General features: G+C 42.1%; 1 protein-coding gene and 1 long non-coding RNA gene across 5 annotated transcripts in view; one reads left to right on the plus strand and one right to left on the minus strand.

Annotated features, from left to right (window-relative positions):
- NRDE2 (NRDE-2, necessary for RNA interference, domain containing) overlaps nt 1-8,187 on the minus strand; it is a 73,114-nt gene extending 64,927 nt beyond the window's left edge. For all 4 annotated transcript variants that reach the window (XM_017882298.1, XM_017882297.1, XM_017882296.1 and 1 more), the window contains exon 1: nt 7,891-8,187. In XM_017882298.1, the coding sequence (XP_017737787.1) occupies nt 7,891-7,954 (64 nt within the window). In that variant the 5' untranslated portion in view covers nt 7,955-8,187. The remainder of the gene's footprint in view (nt 1-7,890) is intronic.
- The window catches only part of LOC108535904 (uncharacterized), a 48,668-nt gene continuing 37,713 nt past the window's right edge, over nt 7,957-18,911 (plus strand). Inside the window, exon 1 of the long non-coding RNA XR_001887357.1 lies at nt 7,957-8,035. This is a non-coding gene — a long non-coding RNA (uncharacterized LOC108535904). The remainder of the gene's footprint in view (nt 8,036-18,911) is intronic.

Raw genomic sequence — 18,911 nt, forward strand, 5'->3', positions numbered from 1 at the left:
AAGTAGTGTATATATTACGGAAGAGATTTGTTCCTTTAAAATGAATAAGCCTAACAAAGGATCTGGGAGCACAAACTTATTTATACAAAAAGCACCAGCAAACATGGCTGAGAACTGCATTTAAGATGATTATTACAGAGAACCCGAGCAAAGTCAGCCCTTCCACGGCAGTTAACCTACAATTTGAAGAGGCCCAGGAATTCCAAAGGTATTATATAAAGGACCAAAACCCCAATGTTCTAATATTATAGCATGGTTTATAACACAAGTTCTGTAGTTAGAAGGACCTATGTTCAAACTGGTTGTTTCTTGGTTGTGCAACTCTGAACAAAATAACTTCTCTGAGTCTCTTTTTTTTCATTTGGCAATTTTTTACCGACAGCCAGGTATTGGTCTAGGTGCTAGCAATGCACAATGAATAAGACAAACCCAGCACTCCCCTCATGAAGCTACCCTACTAGCAGCCACTTCTATGCAATGTGACAAATGCAGAGAGAGAGAAAACAGACGGAATAATGAGAGCACGCTCCCTAATTCAAACAAGGTCTGAATCAGAGAAAACTGCCTGAGAAAATATCTCAGCTAAGATCTAAAGGAGGAGGAGTGAAGGAAATATGCTCCTAGGAAGTGTCTGGGAAATAGACACTGAGAAATAGGAGAAGTGATTGTGGCTTGGACATTGGGACTGAGGGGAAATGGGGGCAAAATGAAGTAGGAGAGGTAGGGTCTTAAAAAATATGTTTGAGAGCTTGGCATTACCCTAAGAGCAATGGGTAGATGGTCATGTTTTGAATGAGAGTGACAAAATCAGATATACTGTTTGAAAGATCAGCAGCAAAGAACAGCATTTAAGAGCACACATTTTAGTCCAGGCGCAGTGACTCGTGCCTGCAATCCCAGCATTTTGGGAGGCTGAGGCGGGTGGATCACTTGAGGTCACGAGTTCGAGACTAGCCTGGCCAACATGGTGAAACCCCGTCTCTACTAGAAATACAAAAATCAGCCAGGTGTGGTAGCACACACCTGTAATCCCAGTTACTCAGGAGGCTGAGGGAGGAGAATCATTCGAGCCCTGGAGGCAGAGGTTGCAGTGAGCAGAGATGCCACTACACTCCAGCCTGGGCAACAGAGCGAGACTCCATCTCAAAAAAAAAAAAAAAAAAAAAAAAAAAAAAAGAGCAAACACTTTGAAGCTAAATTGCCTGAGTTCAAATCCTGACTCTGTGACTTACTAACCATGGGACCTTCAGAAGTTACTTACTGGCTCCCTCTGTGCGTACATTTGAAGAGTACTAATTTCACAGAGTTGATATGAGAATTCAGTAAGTTAGTAGTTGTAAGGCATTTAAACCAGCCAATGTCACATAGTGTTGTTTTTAAATAAAGATATTTTAAAATTCTTGCTACAGTGTGGAGAGTGGCTCAGGGAGCAATGGTAGGACTAACGGTGGGGACGCTATTTTAGGAGGCTGTTGTAGTAATCCAGGGGACAATGACGGCAAAACTTAGGTAGTGGTAGTGAGACTATGGAGAAACTAAGGACTTTCAGAGTTGTTTGGAAGGACTAAAGAACTGAATGGGTGTGTGTCTAAGTTTCAGTTTGGGTGAATGGTAGTGCCATTTTCTGATGTGTCGACACAAGAAGAAAAAGGTTTGGGGGAAAAAGATAATGTGCTTAGTTTCTTCCCCAAATACGGATAATATGCTTCATATAATATGAAGATTAAATAAACTAATACACCATCTTCCATTCCAAATCTGTCAAATATTTGATTCCCAAGCAACAATGTTTTAGGGTACACAATCCTAGTCAACAATCTTTGAGGGTAGGAAGAAAAGCTCCAGAACTGAAGGGGTCAGATACGGGGCGCTCTCTGCTGCTCTTGACACAATGGATGCTCCTATTCCTGTTGGTTGAAAGAATGAATTTTACTAAACATAGCCCCACCAGGCTCATTACTGAATGTGATACCTACTTAAATCCTGGCCTCTTTGTTTTTTTTCTAAGATGGAGTCTCTCACTATGTCACCCAGGCTGGAGTACAGTGGTGAGATCTCAGCTCACTGCAACCTCCAATTCCCAGGCTCAAGCAATCCTCCCACCTCAACCTCCCGAGTAGCTGGGACCACAGGAACACACCACCACACCCTGCTAGTTTTTGTTGTTGTTATTAGAGCCCAGGCTGGTCTCAAACTCGTAAGCTCAAGTGATCTGCCCGCCTTGGCCTCCCAAAGTGCTGGGATTTCAGGTGTAAGCCACCGTGCCTGGCCCTTGGCCTAACTTTTAATGGTAGCCAGAAAGAGGAGAACAGCGCCCCTCTCACTCATTTTGGTATTGGCTGTCTTTCCTGTCCAGGAGTTTAATGTTTTTTTTTAATTGAAACTCTGCAACCACTTCTTGCTAACACTATTTTACATTTTTACAACATTTTATAGTGTAAGGCAAAAGTACACTGCTTCTATTTATAACAGCAAAAGACTGGAAAGAGTCCAAATGTCCTTAATAGGGGACTGGTTGAATAAAGCATGTGACAGCCACACGATGGAGTTCTGTGCACTAGTAAAAAGAAATGAGGAAGATCTCTACAGAGTGTAGAGCGATCTCCAGGATCCAAGGTAAAATGCAGAATAGTATGCATTTAAGAAAGAGAGGGGAAACGTAGTTGCTTATAGAAAGGAAGAAAAAAAAAAGGGAAGATACCATGGGATAATGAAAACGTTAGTCTGCAGGGGAAGGAAAGTGACAGGTTGGATAAACAGAGAGGGAAGGCTTTTCTTCTCTGAATATACCTGGTTTACAATTTTAATGTTAGACTAAGTGTTTTATAACATTATAAAGCAAAATCAAATGAAAAGAAAACAATGCCGAAAAATGGAAAACATTTACATTTATATCACCATATATCAAACTGGTGGTAAAATCACACAGGGAATTGTTTCAAGTGATTTTCAAACTCAGTAAATTGACCGCATATCCACTGTGGGCTACGTCCTTAAAACAAAAAGAACCGGCCGGGCGCGGTGGCTCAAGCCTGTAATCTCAGCACTTTGGGAGGCCGAGACGGGCGGATCACGAGGTCAGGAGATCAAGACCATCCTGGCTAACACGGTGAAACCCCGTCTCTATCAAAATTACAAAAAAACTAGCCGGGCGAGGTGGCGGGCGCCTGTAGTCCCAGCTACTCAGGAGGCTGAGGCAGGAGAATCACTTGAACCTGGGAGGTAGAGGTTGCAGTGAGCTGAGATCCAGCCATTGCACTCATAAAAAAATCTGAAACTTTTAGTATTAGTCACATTAACACTGTTATTTTGAACATATAAAGAAATTTTAAAATTAAATCAAAGAAGTAAAAGTTTCATAATCTTACATTTGGAGTGGAAATACTAATATGAATTCCTGATGTATTTTTCTCTTCCTGGTTCCATCCACTGAAAAAGTCTAGAAGTAATGACAACACAGTGGTGATGATACCCCTAACAACCCAGTGTGTGGTTTTCATATATCCATACCACTTTCCACTAAAAGAAACCAGGATTTCCTGGAGAAATGGCCAACTCCAGGCCACAACAGAAAACGTAAGTGATGGTTCCTGGACATCTCTTTGGACAGAAAGCAAGAAAGCTATTAAATAAAGATGATTGGGTCAGGCCCGGCATGATGGCTCATGCCTGTAATCCCAGCATTCTGGGAGGCTGTGGCGGGAGCACTGTTTGAGGCCAGGAGTTCAAGATCAGCCTGACCAATGTAGCAAGACCCTATCTCTAAAAAAATAAATAAATCAGCTGAGTGTGGTGGTGCACACTAGTAGTCCTAGCTACTCAGGAGGCTGAGACAGGAGGACTGCTTGAGCCCAGGAATTGGAGATTGCAGTGAGCTATGATCGCGCCACTACACTCCAACCTGGGCGACAGGGTGAAACCTCATCTCTTAAAAAAAAAAAAAAAAAAAAAAAAAAAGCCTACCTGCAATGGATTGAAATATAAATGTTAAAATTTCACGACTTCATAATGAAAACAAAAGATTTCATACCTCACTGGTCACCTCTAGAAGTTACTGGGACCCCAGCTCATTATTCTGAAACTAACGAAAGGAATGAATCAAGTAATTATCCTAGGCCAGGCGAGGTGGCTCACGCACTTTGGGAGGCCAAGGCAGGTGGATCGCTTGAGGTCAGGAGTTTGAGACCAGCCTGGCCAACATGGTGAAACTCTGTCTCTACTAAAAATACAAAAATCAGCCAGGAGTGGTGGCACATGCCTGTAGTCCTAGTCACTTGGGAAGATGAGGCAGGAGAATCACTTGAACCACAGGTAGAGGTTGCAGTGAGCCAGATCTCACCACTGCACTCCAGCCTGGGCGACAGCTAGACTCTGTCTCAGAAAAAGAAAAAAAGAAAAAAGTATTTATCCTATATTTCCTTCCTAACTAAACTGTATTCAGGGTATCCCAATAGTTCTTCATAGAATAACTGATGTTAATAAATACAGGAGGAATGATACAATTAGAAAATAACCATTTTGCAACCTCAATGAAATAATAATGAATCTAAACAACAATCATAAATGGCTGCAAAAATCATTAGCTGTAAGGTTCACGGGCTGCTTCATACGGGATGAAACAGGTTGCAAACACATGAATCCACTGGTCAATCTTCACATCACTAAAACAGAAAACATCAGACAGGGCATCCTTCTGATATGATTCCATAGCAAGTGCACTGCTCCCCCAATGAGGTACTTTCAACAAAAAGATTAAATCTGAATAATTAATTGACTAGAGCTAAATACCAGTTTATAGGAAATACTGGGATACAGAAGCATGTTAAGTGACACTATGAGGATTTGGTGGTAAACGTTTACAGGACAAATAACACGGTTTCCTCAAAAAATCGATCACATGGAATGAAGGAAAGGGAAAAACTGACCCACACTGAAAGAGACCTAAGGCCACATCCACAAAATGCAATGTTGGCTTTATTTTGGAAATTGACTTGAACAATCCAACTGTAAAATCCCATTTTTGAAACATCTTGTGAAATGTGAACACTGACTGGTAAGTGAAAATGACCAGAAAAGAATTATGGCTTGTTTTCATTACAGGAGATAATGTTGTGTTTACATTTTTTCAAAAGACAATACTTTATAAAACATACTTTTACACACATTTTCCTGATCGTAGATATCCAGAGGATGTCAAATAAATATTATTTAAGAGTAAGACTCCTCTGCAAAACTTCGATTTCCCCCTCTCAAAATAAAAGGATAAAGCTTTGACCTGTTATTAAAGATCACTACCCTCCATCACCACCAGCCCAACCATATTTCCCAAGGTTCCTCTTTATGCCACTATATCTCCAGACAAACTAGATGATTTGCAGTTCTCACGCTTTTCTTCTGCAGGACTTGAAGGCCCTGGTATACCCTTCCACCATCTTTATTTGTCCAAATCCTACCCTCCTGAAGATCCATCCAAAACTTAGCTCCTGGCTAGGCACAGTGGCTCATGCCTGTAATCCCAGAACTTTGGCAGGCTGAGGCAGGAGATCACTTGAGCCCAGCAGCCTGAGATCAGCCTGGGCAACATAGCAAGACCCTGTCTCTACTTAAGAAAGAAAAAAAAAAAGAGAGAAGTAGGCTGGGCACATTGGCTCACACCTATAATCCCAGAACTTTGGGAGGCCAAGGTGGGCAGATCATCAAAGCTCAGGAGTTCCAGATCAGCCTGGCCAACATGATGAAACCCCATTTCTACTAAAAATACAAAAAATTAGCCGGGTGTGGTGGCGCATGCCTGTAATCCAAGCTACTCAGGAGACTGAGGCACACGAATCACTTGAAGCGGGGAGGCAGAGGTTGCAGTGAGCTGAAATTGCACCATTGCACTCCAGCCTGGGTGACAGAGTGAGACTGCCTCAAAAAAAAAAAAAAAAGTAAAAGAAAAAAATTAGTTCCTACATAAAGCCTTCTTTGAACCTTCTATTAGAAGTAATTATTACTGGGCTGGGTGTGGTGGCTTACAAGTGTAATCCCAGCACTTTGGGAAGCTGCGGCAGGTGAATCACTTTAAAGTCAGGAGTTTGAGACCAGCCTGGCCAAAACGGTGAAACCCCGTCTCTACTAAAAACACAAAAATTAGCCGGGCATGGTGGCGAGTGCCTGTAGTCCCAGCTACTTGGGAGGCTGAGGCAGGAGAATCACTTGAACCCGGGAGGTGAAGGCTGCAGTGAGCCAAGATCGTACAACTACACTCCAGCTTGGGCGACAGAGCAAGACTTGGTCTCAAAAAAAGAAATAAATAAATAAATAAAAAGAAGAAGTAATTAATCCTGTAGTTAACCTATGATACCTATAACATCCTATCTTGTACTATACACTTTTTTTAGGTGCACTCATGCTTTCGTGCAACACATAATTATTAAGTAACTACTATCTATCTGTACATCTAGAAAATATTTATTGAACACCTACTATATTTTGGACCTCTGCTGGGGCTAACTATGCTCCAATGAACAGACAAACACTGCACAACCTGATAGAGATTACAGTCTAGTAAGGGAAGACTACAATTTTACACAAGAAATTACTCACAATTATGAGAAACAGGACGAGCGCAGCGGCTCATGCCTGTAATCCTAGCACTTTGGGAGCACCAAGGCAGAGGATCGCTTGAGCTCACGAGTTCGAGACCAGCCTGGTCAACACAGTGAGACTCCGTCTCTACTAAATATTAAAAAAAATTAGCCAAGCCTGGTGGTGCACACCTGTAGTTCCAGCTATTCATGAGGCTGAGGCAGGAAGCTGAGCCCAGGAGTCTGAGGCGGCAGTGAGTTATGACAGCGCCACTGCACTCCAGCCTGGGCAACAGAGTGAAACCCTGTCTCAAAAAAAAAAAAAAAAAAAAATTAGGAGAAACGTTACAAAAAGTGTAGGAACTATATGAGAGGAAGTAACAGACGTGTAAGACTCAATTGGGCTCTGTCACATATGACACATAATTTAGAATTACTTTTTTTTTTTTTTTTTTTAAGAGACAAGGACGCAGCGGCAAGATCATGGCTCACTGCAGCCTCAAACTTCTGGGCTCAAGCAATCCTCTCACCTCGGCCTCTTGAGCAGCTGGTACTACAGGTGTGTACTACCATGCCCGGCTTTTTTTTAAGAGACAGGAATCTCGCTATGTTGACCATGATGGTCATGAACTCCTGGGCTCAAACTATCCTTCCACCTACAGGTGTGGGCCACTGCTCCTGGCCAGGATTAATTACTTCTTAAATGAACTATGTACCCCAATTTTGAACAATGCAGCTCTGCTGGAAATGTCTGGGACTTAAGTAAAATGTGTAAAGCCATAACCTGATATACAGTAGGCCCTCAAGAATAAAAGTTAGTTCTTTTCACTGGGTGCTGGGCCCGTCCAGAGAGAAACTGATTAGATTTTGAATACTAATCCCCTAGTTCTAGGCTGCTAAGTAATATCAACCTAATAAGCATTTCACAAATAAGTATAACAGGAAAGGAAGGAATACATAATAAAAACATTCTGCATTTGCATCAAGGGTTTCCTTGAGATGTCGAGTATCACTATTCCCAATTTAAAGATGAAGTAACTGAGGCTCGAAAAAAGAACAGGACCTAACAACACCGTAGAGAAGTCCCAGCTCCAGGGCATCTGCTGGTCTCTCTCCACCCCTCCATAACTCTACAACCTCGGCCCAGAACAGGCCTTTGGGCCCCAGACCTCGGAGGAGGTCTTGAGCCTTTCCCAGAAGGCTTTGCAGCGCCGCGAAGAACTCTGGGATACAAAAATCCAAAGCAAAAGGCTAGATCTGGGCCCGAAAAACGGCCTCTTAATCCCCCCAAGTGCCTTCTTCGGCTCGTTTGTGTGCTTACCTTTCCTGGAGCTCCCGCTATCGGGTGCCTCACTAATCCCCGCGAAGGCCGGGAACAGCGCCATGACCACAGGCCGTACCGCAGTTCCTCTCTACAGAGATGGCGTCGGCGAGCGAGCGCCGGTCTGAGGACCCCGGCCGTCGCGGTACACTCTGGGAAATGTGGTTTTCGCGGCGCTCTCTGGGGCTTGACCCCGAAGCGGGAGGGGCGGGGCCCAGAGGGGAGGATGGCCAAGGGACGGGGACGCGGCGGGGCAGGGCGAAGCAGGACAAATCAGGGTAGGGCGGGGCCAAGGGGGGCGGGGCGAGAAGTGACGGGTTCCTAGTGGTTGGGACCCTGTGAGAACCGGAACTGCGAAAACCGGGGGAGGGAATTGTTCACGGCGGAAAGGGACTAAGGAAATTGGGATTCCAATTCGACCCCTAAATTCACACCATCCTTGCTAACCGGGTCAACTTAAACGCTCTAAGCATTAGTTTCCTTATCTGCAAAATGTTGAGAAGATTAAATGAACATGTTTATAAAGGGCCTAGCATTGAGTCCGGCCCATGAAAAGCACTTAATATGTGTTAGCTATTATGTGAATTATGATTGTAAGTTCGGCTCAAAATCATGTGAGATATCCAAACTTCAATCAGGTTATCATATTAAATACCCCACAACAAGGAAAAATGGAAAGTCCCATCAAGTTCAAGGGTCTTTGATAGTTATAAAATACCTGTCTATGAAACATTCTTGACCCTGGTTCCCCCCACCGAAAATCTAATCACACCTGCTACCAGAAATATAGTGAATAAAGGAACAACTTAGAAGACTGTACCACCAAGAAACAATTAGCCAAATTTAGAATGTGGGAAATTATAGAAAACAACCGTGCTTCCTTCACGTATCAATGGCTTTAAGAGCACAGGAGATTGTAATAGATACGAAGATCTTACAGACACATCAAGCAAATGCAATGTATTTATGGCCTCACCTCATTATGATTCTAATTGGACAAACTGTAAAAAGACCTTTTTAAGATAAATGGAGAAATAAGAAGGTAGGCAGAGTACAAGCAATTCGTAATTCTTGTGAATTCTGTTAGATGTACTAAGGTACTGATGTCACTGAGGTGACCTTTATGTATTTATTTTGAGACAAGGTCTCCCTCTGTCGCCCAGGCTGGAGCGCAGTGGTGTGATCTCTGTTCATTACAGCCTCAGACTCCTTGATTCAAGCAATCCTCTCACCTCAGCCTCCCAAGTGGCTGGGACCACAGGCTACACCACCATGTCCGGCAATTTTTTTTTTTTTTTTAGATAGAGGCAGGGTTTCACCATGTTGCCCAGGCTGGTCTCGAACTCCTGGGCTCAAGCGATCTGCCCCCCTCGGCCTCCCAAAGTGCTGGGTGCCTGTGCCTGAGCCACCGCACCCAGCCTGAGATGACTTTTTAAAGTTTTTATATATTAGAGATATATACTGAAGTATTTGCAAGAGAAAATAGGTAGGTAAATGAAGATATATTTATTAGGATCCCAGGGAGTTAAAGATCTTTATTAGATAGGAAATACATTAGAAACCAGAGATGCAAATGTAATCATCTAATCAAGGAATGGATGGACTCTAATGAAGGCTGCAGACCTGCATAAGAATTAGGTTCTATGAGTCCAAAATAGACACCCTTAAAGCTTTGAAGTCCCTGGCAGAGTACTTACAAAAAGGAGCTTAGTATGACAATAGGGGCAGTAATTCCTGTATGTCTTCAACTTTAAATCTCAGGTTCTGCCAAAATCTTTGACTCTAAGTTACCTCAATTAATTAGGGCAGCATTTGTCTTTCTCGGCAGATCACTTCAGGTAACTGGGATGGAAATAGTCTATCCCAATGCCTCCTATCTTTCCACCCCAGAAAAGTAAGAATTAATATGGAAGTTTTAAGAAATTAAAACCATAATAATGTTTCTGTAATATGAAGGAATCTGGGTATTTAGTATATTGTGTACTTACAAATGTATAAGAGAATGTTGCTCAGGAGACCCTTCTCATAAGAACAACTGAAAGTGTAAGCAAGTAACTGATATAGACTCCTGGTTTTAAGTTAAAATCTTTTTGTGTGCGTTTTGCTTTTGAGACAAGGTCTCCTCTTTCACCCAGGCTAAAGTGCAGTGGTGCGATGATGGCTCACTCCAGTCTCAACCATCTGCCTCAGCATCCCAAAGTGCTGGGATTACAGGTGTGAGCCACGATGGCCGGTGGTAAATTGAAATCTTAATGAGGTTTAAGCTTCAGGATATCTAAGAGAATATAAAGTTCGCCATATTTATAAGTGTAATTGATTAGCTTTATAAGAATAATGGGGACCTGTTGCAGGAGCATGAGGGAGGCTGCAGATTCCATTTCGAGGCAGCGCTGAGCTCACGGAATAGACACCATGAGCAAAGCTCACCCTCCCTAGCTGAAAAAAGCTTACGGACAAGAAGTTAGAAGCCTTAGAATGAGTATAAATAATGACTGTTCATCAGAGAAATCCATGTCCCCTCTCTAGAGGGCCTGTTTCTACTGTGATATAAGAATCAGGTCACATACTTTCTTTCTTTTTTCTTCTTCTTCTTCTTCTTTTTTTTTTTTTGAGACAGAGTTTCACTCTGTTGTCCAGGCTGGAGTGCAGTGGTGCAACCTCGGTTCACTGCAACCTCTGCCTCCCGGCTTCAAGCGATTCTTGTGCCTCAGCCTCCCCAGTAGCTGGGATTACAGGTGCCCACCACCACGCCCAGCTAATTTTTGTATTTTTAGTAGAGACTGGGTTTCACCGTGTTGGCCAGGCTGGACTTGAACTCCTGACCTCAGGGATCTGCCTGCCTTGGCATCCCAAAGTGCTGGGATTACAGTCGTAAGCCACCGCACCCAGCCGGTCATGCATTTTCATGTTTAACTTTTTGTTAAACTTTTATAATAGTCAAAAAATAATTAATACTTGAAGAAGATTAACATATTGCTGGATAACTGAAGTACCTGAAAAGGAAATAAGTTGTATTAAATTTGTAAATTTATATGAAATGTATAAATGCTGAGCAGAGGTCAGCAAACTTTCTCTTAAAGGGCCAAGTGGTAAATATTTTAGGGTTTATGAACCAGAAGTTACCTGTCACAACTACTCAGTTCTGCCATTGTATTGGAAAGCAGCCATAGACAAAAACTATATAAGTGAATGGGCATGGCTGTGTTCCAATTAACTTTATCTATAGAAAAAGGTGGTGGGTCCACAGGTCAACCCCAAAGAGCATATAATATATTGGACAGTGTTTAATTAACTACCTTTATAAATTGAAACATACATTACTCAAGATCCCTTAAAAATTATTGCTAAAACTTATTAGACTTATAAATGAAATAACATTTGTAAGCTAAACTTGAACATTCAAGAATATTGCTCTTCAATTAAAACATTTATTCATTTATATCGAACAACTTTTCAGGAGATGAACAGGACAGAGGAACAGGTTGAACACCACCAGGGGATACAATCAACAAAACACTGATAGTGGGAAACTGTGTTGATCAATCTTCCAGGTTTCTTCAACAAATAAAATACAAGGGAAAAAAATAATGCAAGGGAGCCAAAGGGGGATGCTATGGTTTGAAGATTTGTCCCCTCCAAAATTCATGGTGAAACCTAATCACCAATGTGATGGTATTAAGAAGTGGGACCCAGGAGGCGGAGGCAGGAGAATCCTTTGAACCAGGGAGGTGGAGGTTGCAGTGAACCAAGATCTTGCCACTGCACTCCAGCCTGGGCAACAGAGTGAGACTCGGTCTCTAAATAAATAAATAAATTAATTAATTAATAAAACCAGAACCTTTAGGAAGTGATTAAGTCATGAGGACAGAACTCTCATAAATGAGATTAGCAACCTTATAAAAGAGCTGGAGGTAGCTAGTGTTGTTCCCTTTTCGCCCTTCCACCTTCTTCCATGTGAGGACATGGCAACAAGGTGTCATCTTAAAAGCTCAGAACACCCATCACCAGATGCCAAACCTGTCTGCACCTTCATCTTGGACTTCCCAGCTTCCAGAACTGTGAGAAATAAATTTCTGTAATTTATAAATTTCCCAGTCTCAGGTATTTTGTTATACCAGCACAAACAGACTAAGGGGACTTATAAGTTCAGAGATTTGAGAGACACATTGACCCTGCATAGTATTGTACAGATCTAATCTAGATTCTGATTCAAACAAAACACGTAAGTAAAATGATGACATTTATGAAATAGTTGAAAATTTGGACACTGTCTGGATATTTGATAACATTAAGGAATTATTGTTAAAATCTTAAAGGCATGATAATGGCATTGTGGTGCATATATATTTTTTAAAGGGTGTCTGTCTTTTAGAAGTACATGCTGAAGTACTTACAAGTGAAATGGTATAACACGTAGACTTCAAATTAATACTAGGAGGGAGTTCATGGGTGGCAGTATGGAGGAAACAAGATTGGCCTGGGTTGATAATTATTGAAGCTGAATTAATGTGTACATGAGGATTCATACACTATTTTGTCTGTTTTTTATTAAGTATATTTAAATGTTCCCTAATATAGACTTTTTAAACTAGTATTTTAAAAGTTTGTTTTTAAAAAAAAGTATAACAGGGTCAGGTGCCATGGCTCACGCCTGTAATCCCAGCGCTTTGGGAGGCCGAGGCAGGAGGATTCCTTGAGCCCAGGAGTTCAAGACCAGCTAGGGCAACATTGGGAGACTCCTCTACAAAAAAAAGAAAAAAAAAGAAAAAAAATTAGCTGAGCATGATGGTGCATGTCTATAGTCCCAGCTACTCGCCTGTAGACCCAGCTAGTTGAGTGGCTGAGGTGGAAGAGGCTCAAGACATGCTTAAGCCAGGAGATCGAGGCTGCAGTGAGCCACAATGGTACCACTGCAGTCCAGCCTAGGTTACAAAGTAAGACCCTGCCTATAAAAAATAATAACAATAGGAACAAACTGCTGATACATATAACATGAATGAATCTCAAAATTGGTATGCTGGGTATAAAAAGCCAGACACAAAGAGTGTTTACTGTATGATTCTATTTATACGAAATCCTAGAAAATACAAATTAATATGTAGTGACAAGAGAGTGGATCGGTATCTGCCTTGCTCTGGCAGCGAAGAGAGGGATATTCCACAGAGGGGTGCGGAGAATGTTTTGGGATTGATGGAAATATTCTGAATCTTGTTTATGGTGGGGGTATCACAAGTGTGTAACTGACCGAGTTCTTAAAAGCTTAAGAACAAACAAGGGTTTTGAATTTGTTTTTTAATACATTGGATGCCAGTCTTTTAAACACTGTGTCTGCAAATTTTTTTCTGGAAAGAGTCACATAAAACATATGGTCTTGGCTGGGTGCAGTGGCTCACACCTGTAATCCCAGCACTTTAGGAGGCTGAGGCAGGTGGATCACTTGAGGTCCGTTTGAGACCAGCCTGGCCAACATGGTGAAACCCCTATCTCTACTAAAAGTATAAAAATTAGCCTGGAGTGGTGGCGGGCGCCTGTAGTCCCAGCTACTCAGGAGGCTGAGGCAGGAGAATTGCTTGAACTTGGGAGGCAGAGGTTGCAGTGAGCCAAGATTGTGCCACTGCACTCTAGCTTGGGCAACAGAGCATGACTCCACCTAAAAAAAAAAAAAAAAAAAAAAAAAAAAGACATATGGCCACAACCACACTGAAATTTGAATTTTATACAATTTTCACATGTCGTAAAATGTTATTTGCCTATTTTTTCAACATCTGTATATGTAAAAATCATTCTTAACAGATAGGTCATATCAACTGGCAGTGGGCTGAGCTGATCCACTGCCATAATTTTCTAGACCTATGCAAACTTTTTATTATTAGAGTCAACTAAAAGTAAACTTTTGAGTAGTCTTCTCTGCATTGAAAAACAATCCCAGAAAGAATAAAAACAACACACTTTATTATTATTATTATTACTATTTCAATCTACAGGCTTTGGGTATTTCCAGTGCATTTGGCAGGGATTTCTCAGAATAAACAAAGATGTTTTCAGGTAATGATTTGGCTTTGTACGTACCTTGACTAAAGGAAGGGACTGAACTGCTCAACCACTTTTAAGTATCTCTCTTCTTTGTGGCAGAGATAACTCACTCTAGACTGTTAAGTTGCTGTTTTGCATCTGTCTCATTCTCTGGGGTATTCTCATTAGCCTGTATTTGTCACGGATCTTGATCGCCTCTGGACCCTGACGTAAGTGAATCTTTTCCCTGAAGCTGGCAGAAAGGAAAAGGAAAAAACAAACAAACAAACAAACAAAAACTGTGCAGGAGAGAAATGTGAAAAGAGGCTTTCTTTTAGTTGCAGAGGAGTTGGATAAGAGTTTTGATCTTAGTAAAGCAGGCAGCTAGTCTGTCCAGAAGAAAAACAAACAAGAGGCTGGGTGCAGTGGCTCATGCCTATAATGCCAACACTTTGGGAGGCCACGGTGGGAGGCTAAGGTGTTTGAGACCAGCCTGGGCAACAAAGTGAGATACCGTTTCTATTTAAAAATTAGCCAGGCATGGTGGTGCATACCTGTGGTCCCAGCTACTCGGGAGGCTGAAGCAGGAGAATTGCTTGAGCCCAGGAGATCAAGGCTGCAGTGAGCCATGATCGCACCACTGCACTCCAGCCTGGACAACAAAGCGAGACCCTGTCTCAAAAAAAAAGAAAAGAAAAAAACAAGGAATGGAACAGAGATGGGTATGAGTGAGAGCTAAAAACTATAGAAAACAGCCTTTAGGTCATTCCGGAAGACATGATATGAACAAAAGGATTGGCAAGAGGCAGCTAGATACAAAATAGGTAGGTAGTCAGTACTTGTTTGTTGGCAAAATACTGCATACGTAATTCCCACTCACTTTTGGAAGAGGATATTATAGAAAAGGAATAGGGGCCAGCCATGGTGTCTCATGCCTATAATCCTAGCACTTTGGGAGACCGAGGCGGGTGGATTGCTTGAGTCAAGAAGTTCGAGACCAGCCTGGGCAATATAGTGAAACTCTATCTTTTTTGTGTGTGTGTGACGGAGTCTCGTTTTGTCGCCCAGGCTGGAGTGCAGTGGCGCAATCTCGGCTCACTGCAAGCTCCGCCTCCCGGGTTCACGCCATTCTCCTGCCTCAGCCTCCGAGTAGCTGGGACTACAGGAGCCCACCACCACACCTGGCTAATTTTTTGTATTTTTAGTAGAGATGGGGTTTCACTGTGTTAGCCAGGATGGTCTCGATCTCCTGACCTAGTGATCCGCCCGCCTCACCTCCCAAAGTGCTGGGATTACAGGCGTGAGCCACAGTGCCCGGCTTCTATCATTTTTTAAATAAAACTAAAAAAAGAAAAAGGAATAGGTAGTGAACATGTTTGTTTTGTTTAGTTGGTGGGCTCCTTTCTGAATCCACAAGAAGTCCTGTGAGTACAATGTGATCTGGCTGTCCCAGCCCCATCTGACAGGTTAGGATAAGTGTGTGACCCAGCTTGGTCATGTCCTTAGTTGATAGGTGCTCAACCCAGCTCTGACCCAAGCCAGGCCAAGCAAAGTTCTTTTCCATGAATTTTGAAACTAGAACTGAAAAGGAAAAAGTTATCTCTTTTTGTCTAGACTGCAAGATATAATAGTCCAGGAGTAGAGATGCAGAGTAAACTGCCTGTGGAGAGAAGATAAAACCAGGAGTGAGCTGGACAGGACGGGCCCGGGGTTTTGGAACTCAAATTCTAATTCTCCCTGGAGCTCAGCCTCATTCCTAGGCTTGGGTTCTAGGAAACAGCCCAATATCCTTATAATACATTTCACATTTCAGTAAACAAATTCTGTCACTTGCTACCAAGAGTCCTAAATGATACAGAATTAATGAGTGAATGAATAAATGATACCATTTCCACACTCAAAGTCACAATCTCAGAACCTGAGGATACTCCAATTGTTAATAGTTTGAATGACAAATGACACTTTTAAAATGGTCTACTCAGAACATGTATAAACAAACTCCATTCATCTGAAGAGGGAAAGAATCCTCACTCACTGATCAAGAAAACCGGAGAAACAGGTCTATCAACTCCATCAGTCTTAAGGAATTTTCTGGTAGTTTCTATGAAGTCAAAGGAAAGAAAATGTGCCCTTTGGAAATCAGAAATATCAGCAAGGAAATCAAACAGCCTGAGCGGCTTCACTGGTGTGATCTTTTTTCTGTTTTATTTATTTTGTTTTGTTTTGGGGTGATGGGGGTCTCAGGTTTGAAATGTCTCAATATGTGGACACAATCGCAAATAACAGATCTTCAGTCATAGTTAACCAGCCTATTTATGCCTAACTCACAATTCACGCACTCCAGAACCTGCTAAAATATGTAAAGTTATGCAGAAAATAGAGAAGAGGGCCGGGCGCGGTGGCTCAAGCCTGTAATCCCAGCACTTTGGGAGGCCAAGGCGGGCGGATCACAAGGTCAGGAGATCGAGACCATCCTGGCTAACACGGTGAAACCCCGTCTCTACTAAAAAATACAAAAAACTAGCTGGGCGAGGTGGCGGGCACCTGTAGTCCCAGCTACTCGGGAGGCTGAGGCAGGAGAATGGCGTGAACCCGGGAGGCGGAGCTTGCAGTGAGCTGAGATCTGGCCAGTGCACTCCAGCTTGGGTGACAGAGCGAGACTCCGTCTCAAAAAAAAAAAAAAAAAAAGAGAAGAGTGACACCAATAACACTTAATAACTATACCGTAGTCTAGAATAATCATTAAGAGAACCCTGCTTGGGTTTACTGTCCTAAATGGAGGCTGATGTACATTTTTAAGAGCCTTGGATAAGAGTGACTTTAACCAGAGTTTTATTTATTTATTTATTTTATTTTTTTTTGAGACACAGTTTTGCTCTTGTTGCCCAAGCTGGAGTGCAATGGTACAACCTCAGCTCACCACAACCTCCACCTCCCAGGTTCAAGCGATTCTCCTGCCTCAGCCTTCCCAAGTAGCTGGGATTACAGGCATGCGCCACCAATCCTGGCTAATTTTGTATTTTTAGTAGAGATGGGGTTTCTCCATGTAGGTAGGCTGGTCTCAAACTCCCGACCTCAGGTGATCTGCCCACCTCGGCACTGCACCTGGCCCTAACCAGAGTTTTAAAAGGTTAAATCAATCTTCTTGGGTAGCTCACTCTTAAACTAGCACTTCTTCCCAAGATGCTCTGAAACAATTTTCAGCTTTCGTTGCGATTATAGCTCTTCCAGAAAGTGATAGGTTTTATGTTATGTTGACAGTGAAAGAGATCAATGAAACTACACAAACCTCTTTTTTAAAAACTAATTTACAAATAGGCAAATAGTTAAATCCCCACTGTTCAGGCTGCCTTTCTTTGACTAGAAAAATGACATTTTAAGAACTGGTTTGGTCCCAGTCTCCATTTAAAATTTCCTTAATCTTGTTGACGTTTGTCTCTCTGGCAATTCTCCCGGCTTGTGGGTGCCCATTTTTAAAGTGTGGTCAGAGGTGTTGGCTGGTTCCTGTCTTCCCCCTGTATTAACATCTGCACCTCTTTTCATTGCCTCTTCTCATTGCCAAAAAGAGTGAAAGTGTGAATTTTTTCACCTGTAAATTTCCAGTTACAGGGGAAAGTATCCATATTAAATTTGTTTTCACCTTTTGCCTATTTATTTAGGAATACAGAGAGGAACTATTCTCTCCTACCATTTTAAGCATGATGCATGAAAAGTTTTCAATACAGAAAAGTATAAAAAAGATGGGAATGATCACCCACGTTTCCATTACCCAAAGACAAATATTATTTTGGAGTTTGTTTTGTTTTATATTTTATTTTTTAAATTATTCAGACAGGTCTCCCTCTGTCTCCCAGGCTGGAAAGCAATGGTGAGATCACAGCTCGCTGCAGCCTCAGCCTCCTAGGTTCAAGGGATCTTCCTGCCTCAGCCTCCTGTGTAGCTGGGACCACAGGCGCACATCATCATATCAGATAATTTTTAAATTTTTTGTAGAGATGGGGTCTCATTTTGTTGCCCAGGCTTTGTTTTGTTTTCTTAGAGATGGATGGAGTCTTGGTCTGTTGCCCAAGCTGGAGTGCCATGGTACGATCATAGTGCATTGCAGCCTCCAATCCATGGGTTCAAGCAATCCTCCTGCTTCAGCCTCCTGAGTAGCTGGGATTACAGGTCTTTCTTTCTGTTACATTTTTCCTGTATCTTAGATTATGGATAATTTTTTTCATCATAGTTGTGATTGCTGTTTCTCTTAATGTTATACAAAAGCATTTCTGTTTTATTACGAACCTCATAAACATGATTATTAGATTGGTGCAAAAGTAAGTGTGGTTTTTGCCATTCCTTCGTGTAGATTTTGCCATTCCTTTCAATGAGGAATGGCATTGAAAGGATGCATAATATTTCATTCAATGGATGGAATTACAATATACTTAATGACTCCCTGTAGCTAGGTATTTAGCAAACCTTACCTCTTATGTCATCTCATCAGTGTTACCTATGAGTTCTCCAAACTGTGAACTGGCTGGTCAGGATTGTCAACCATAGGATTTTATTTTATTTTATTTTTTGAGATGGAGTCTTGCTCTGTCACCCAGGCTGGAGTGCAGTGGTATGATCTCAGCTCACTGCCACCTCTGCTTTCCGGGTTTAAGTGATACTCCTCCCTCAGTCTCCCAAATAGCTGGGATTACAGAAACCCACCACCATGCCCAGCTAATTTTTGTATTTTAAGTAGAGAGGAGGTTTCACCATGTTGGCCAGGCTGGTCTGAAACTCCTGACCTCAAGCGATCCACCCACCTCTGCCTCTCAAAGTGCTGGCATTACAGGTATGAGCTACTGTACCCTGCCAACCATAGGATTTTAAGTTGTAGCTTGTCCACCAGGAGCTAAGACAGACATTGGTGATGACGAACAGCCATTTCACTGGAGCATGAGTGGGGAATGAGGTGTGAAAAAAGCAATCAAGAGGGGCACAATGACACTTTTTTTTTTTTTTTTTTTTTTTTTTTT

The sequence above is a fragment of the Rhinopithecus bieti genome, unplaced genomic scaffold (genome assembly GCF_001698545.2).
Source record: "Rhinopithecus bieti isolate Rb0 unplaced genomic scaffold, ASM169854v2 scaffold_12086, whole genome shotgun sequence".
NCBI classification, from domain to species: domain Eukaryota; kingdom Metazoa; phylum Chordata; class Mammalia; order Primates; family Cercopithecidae; genus Rhinopithecus; species Rhinopithecus bieti.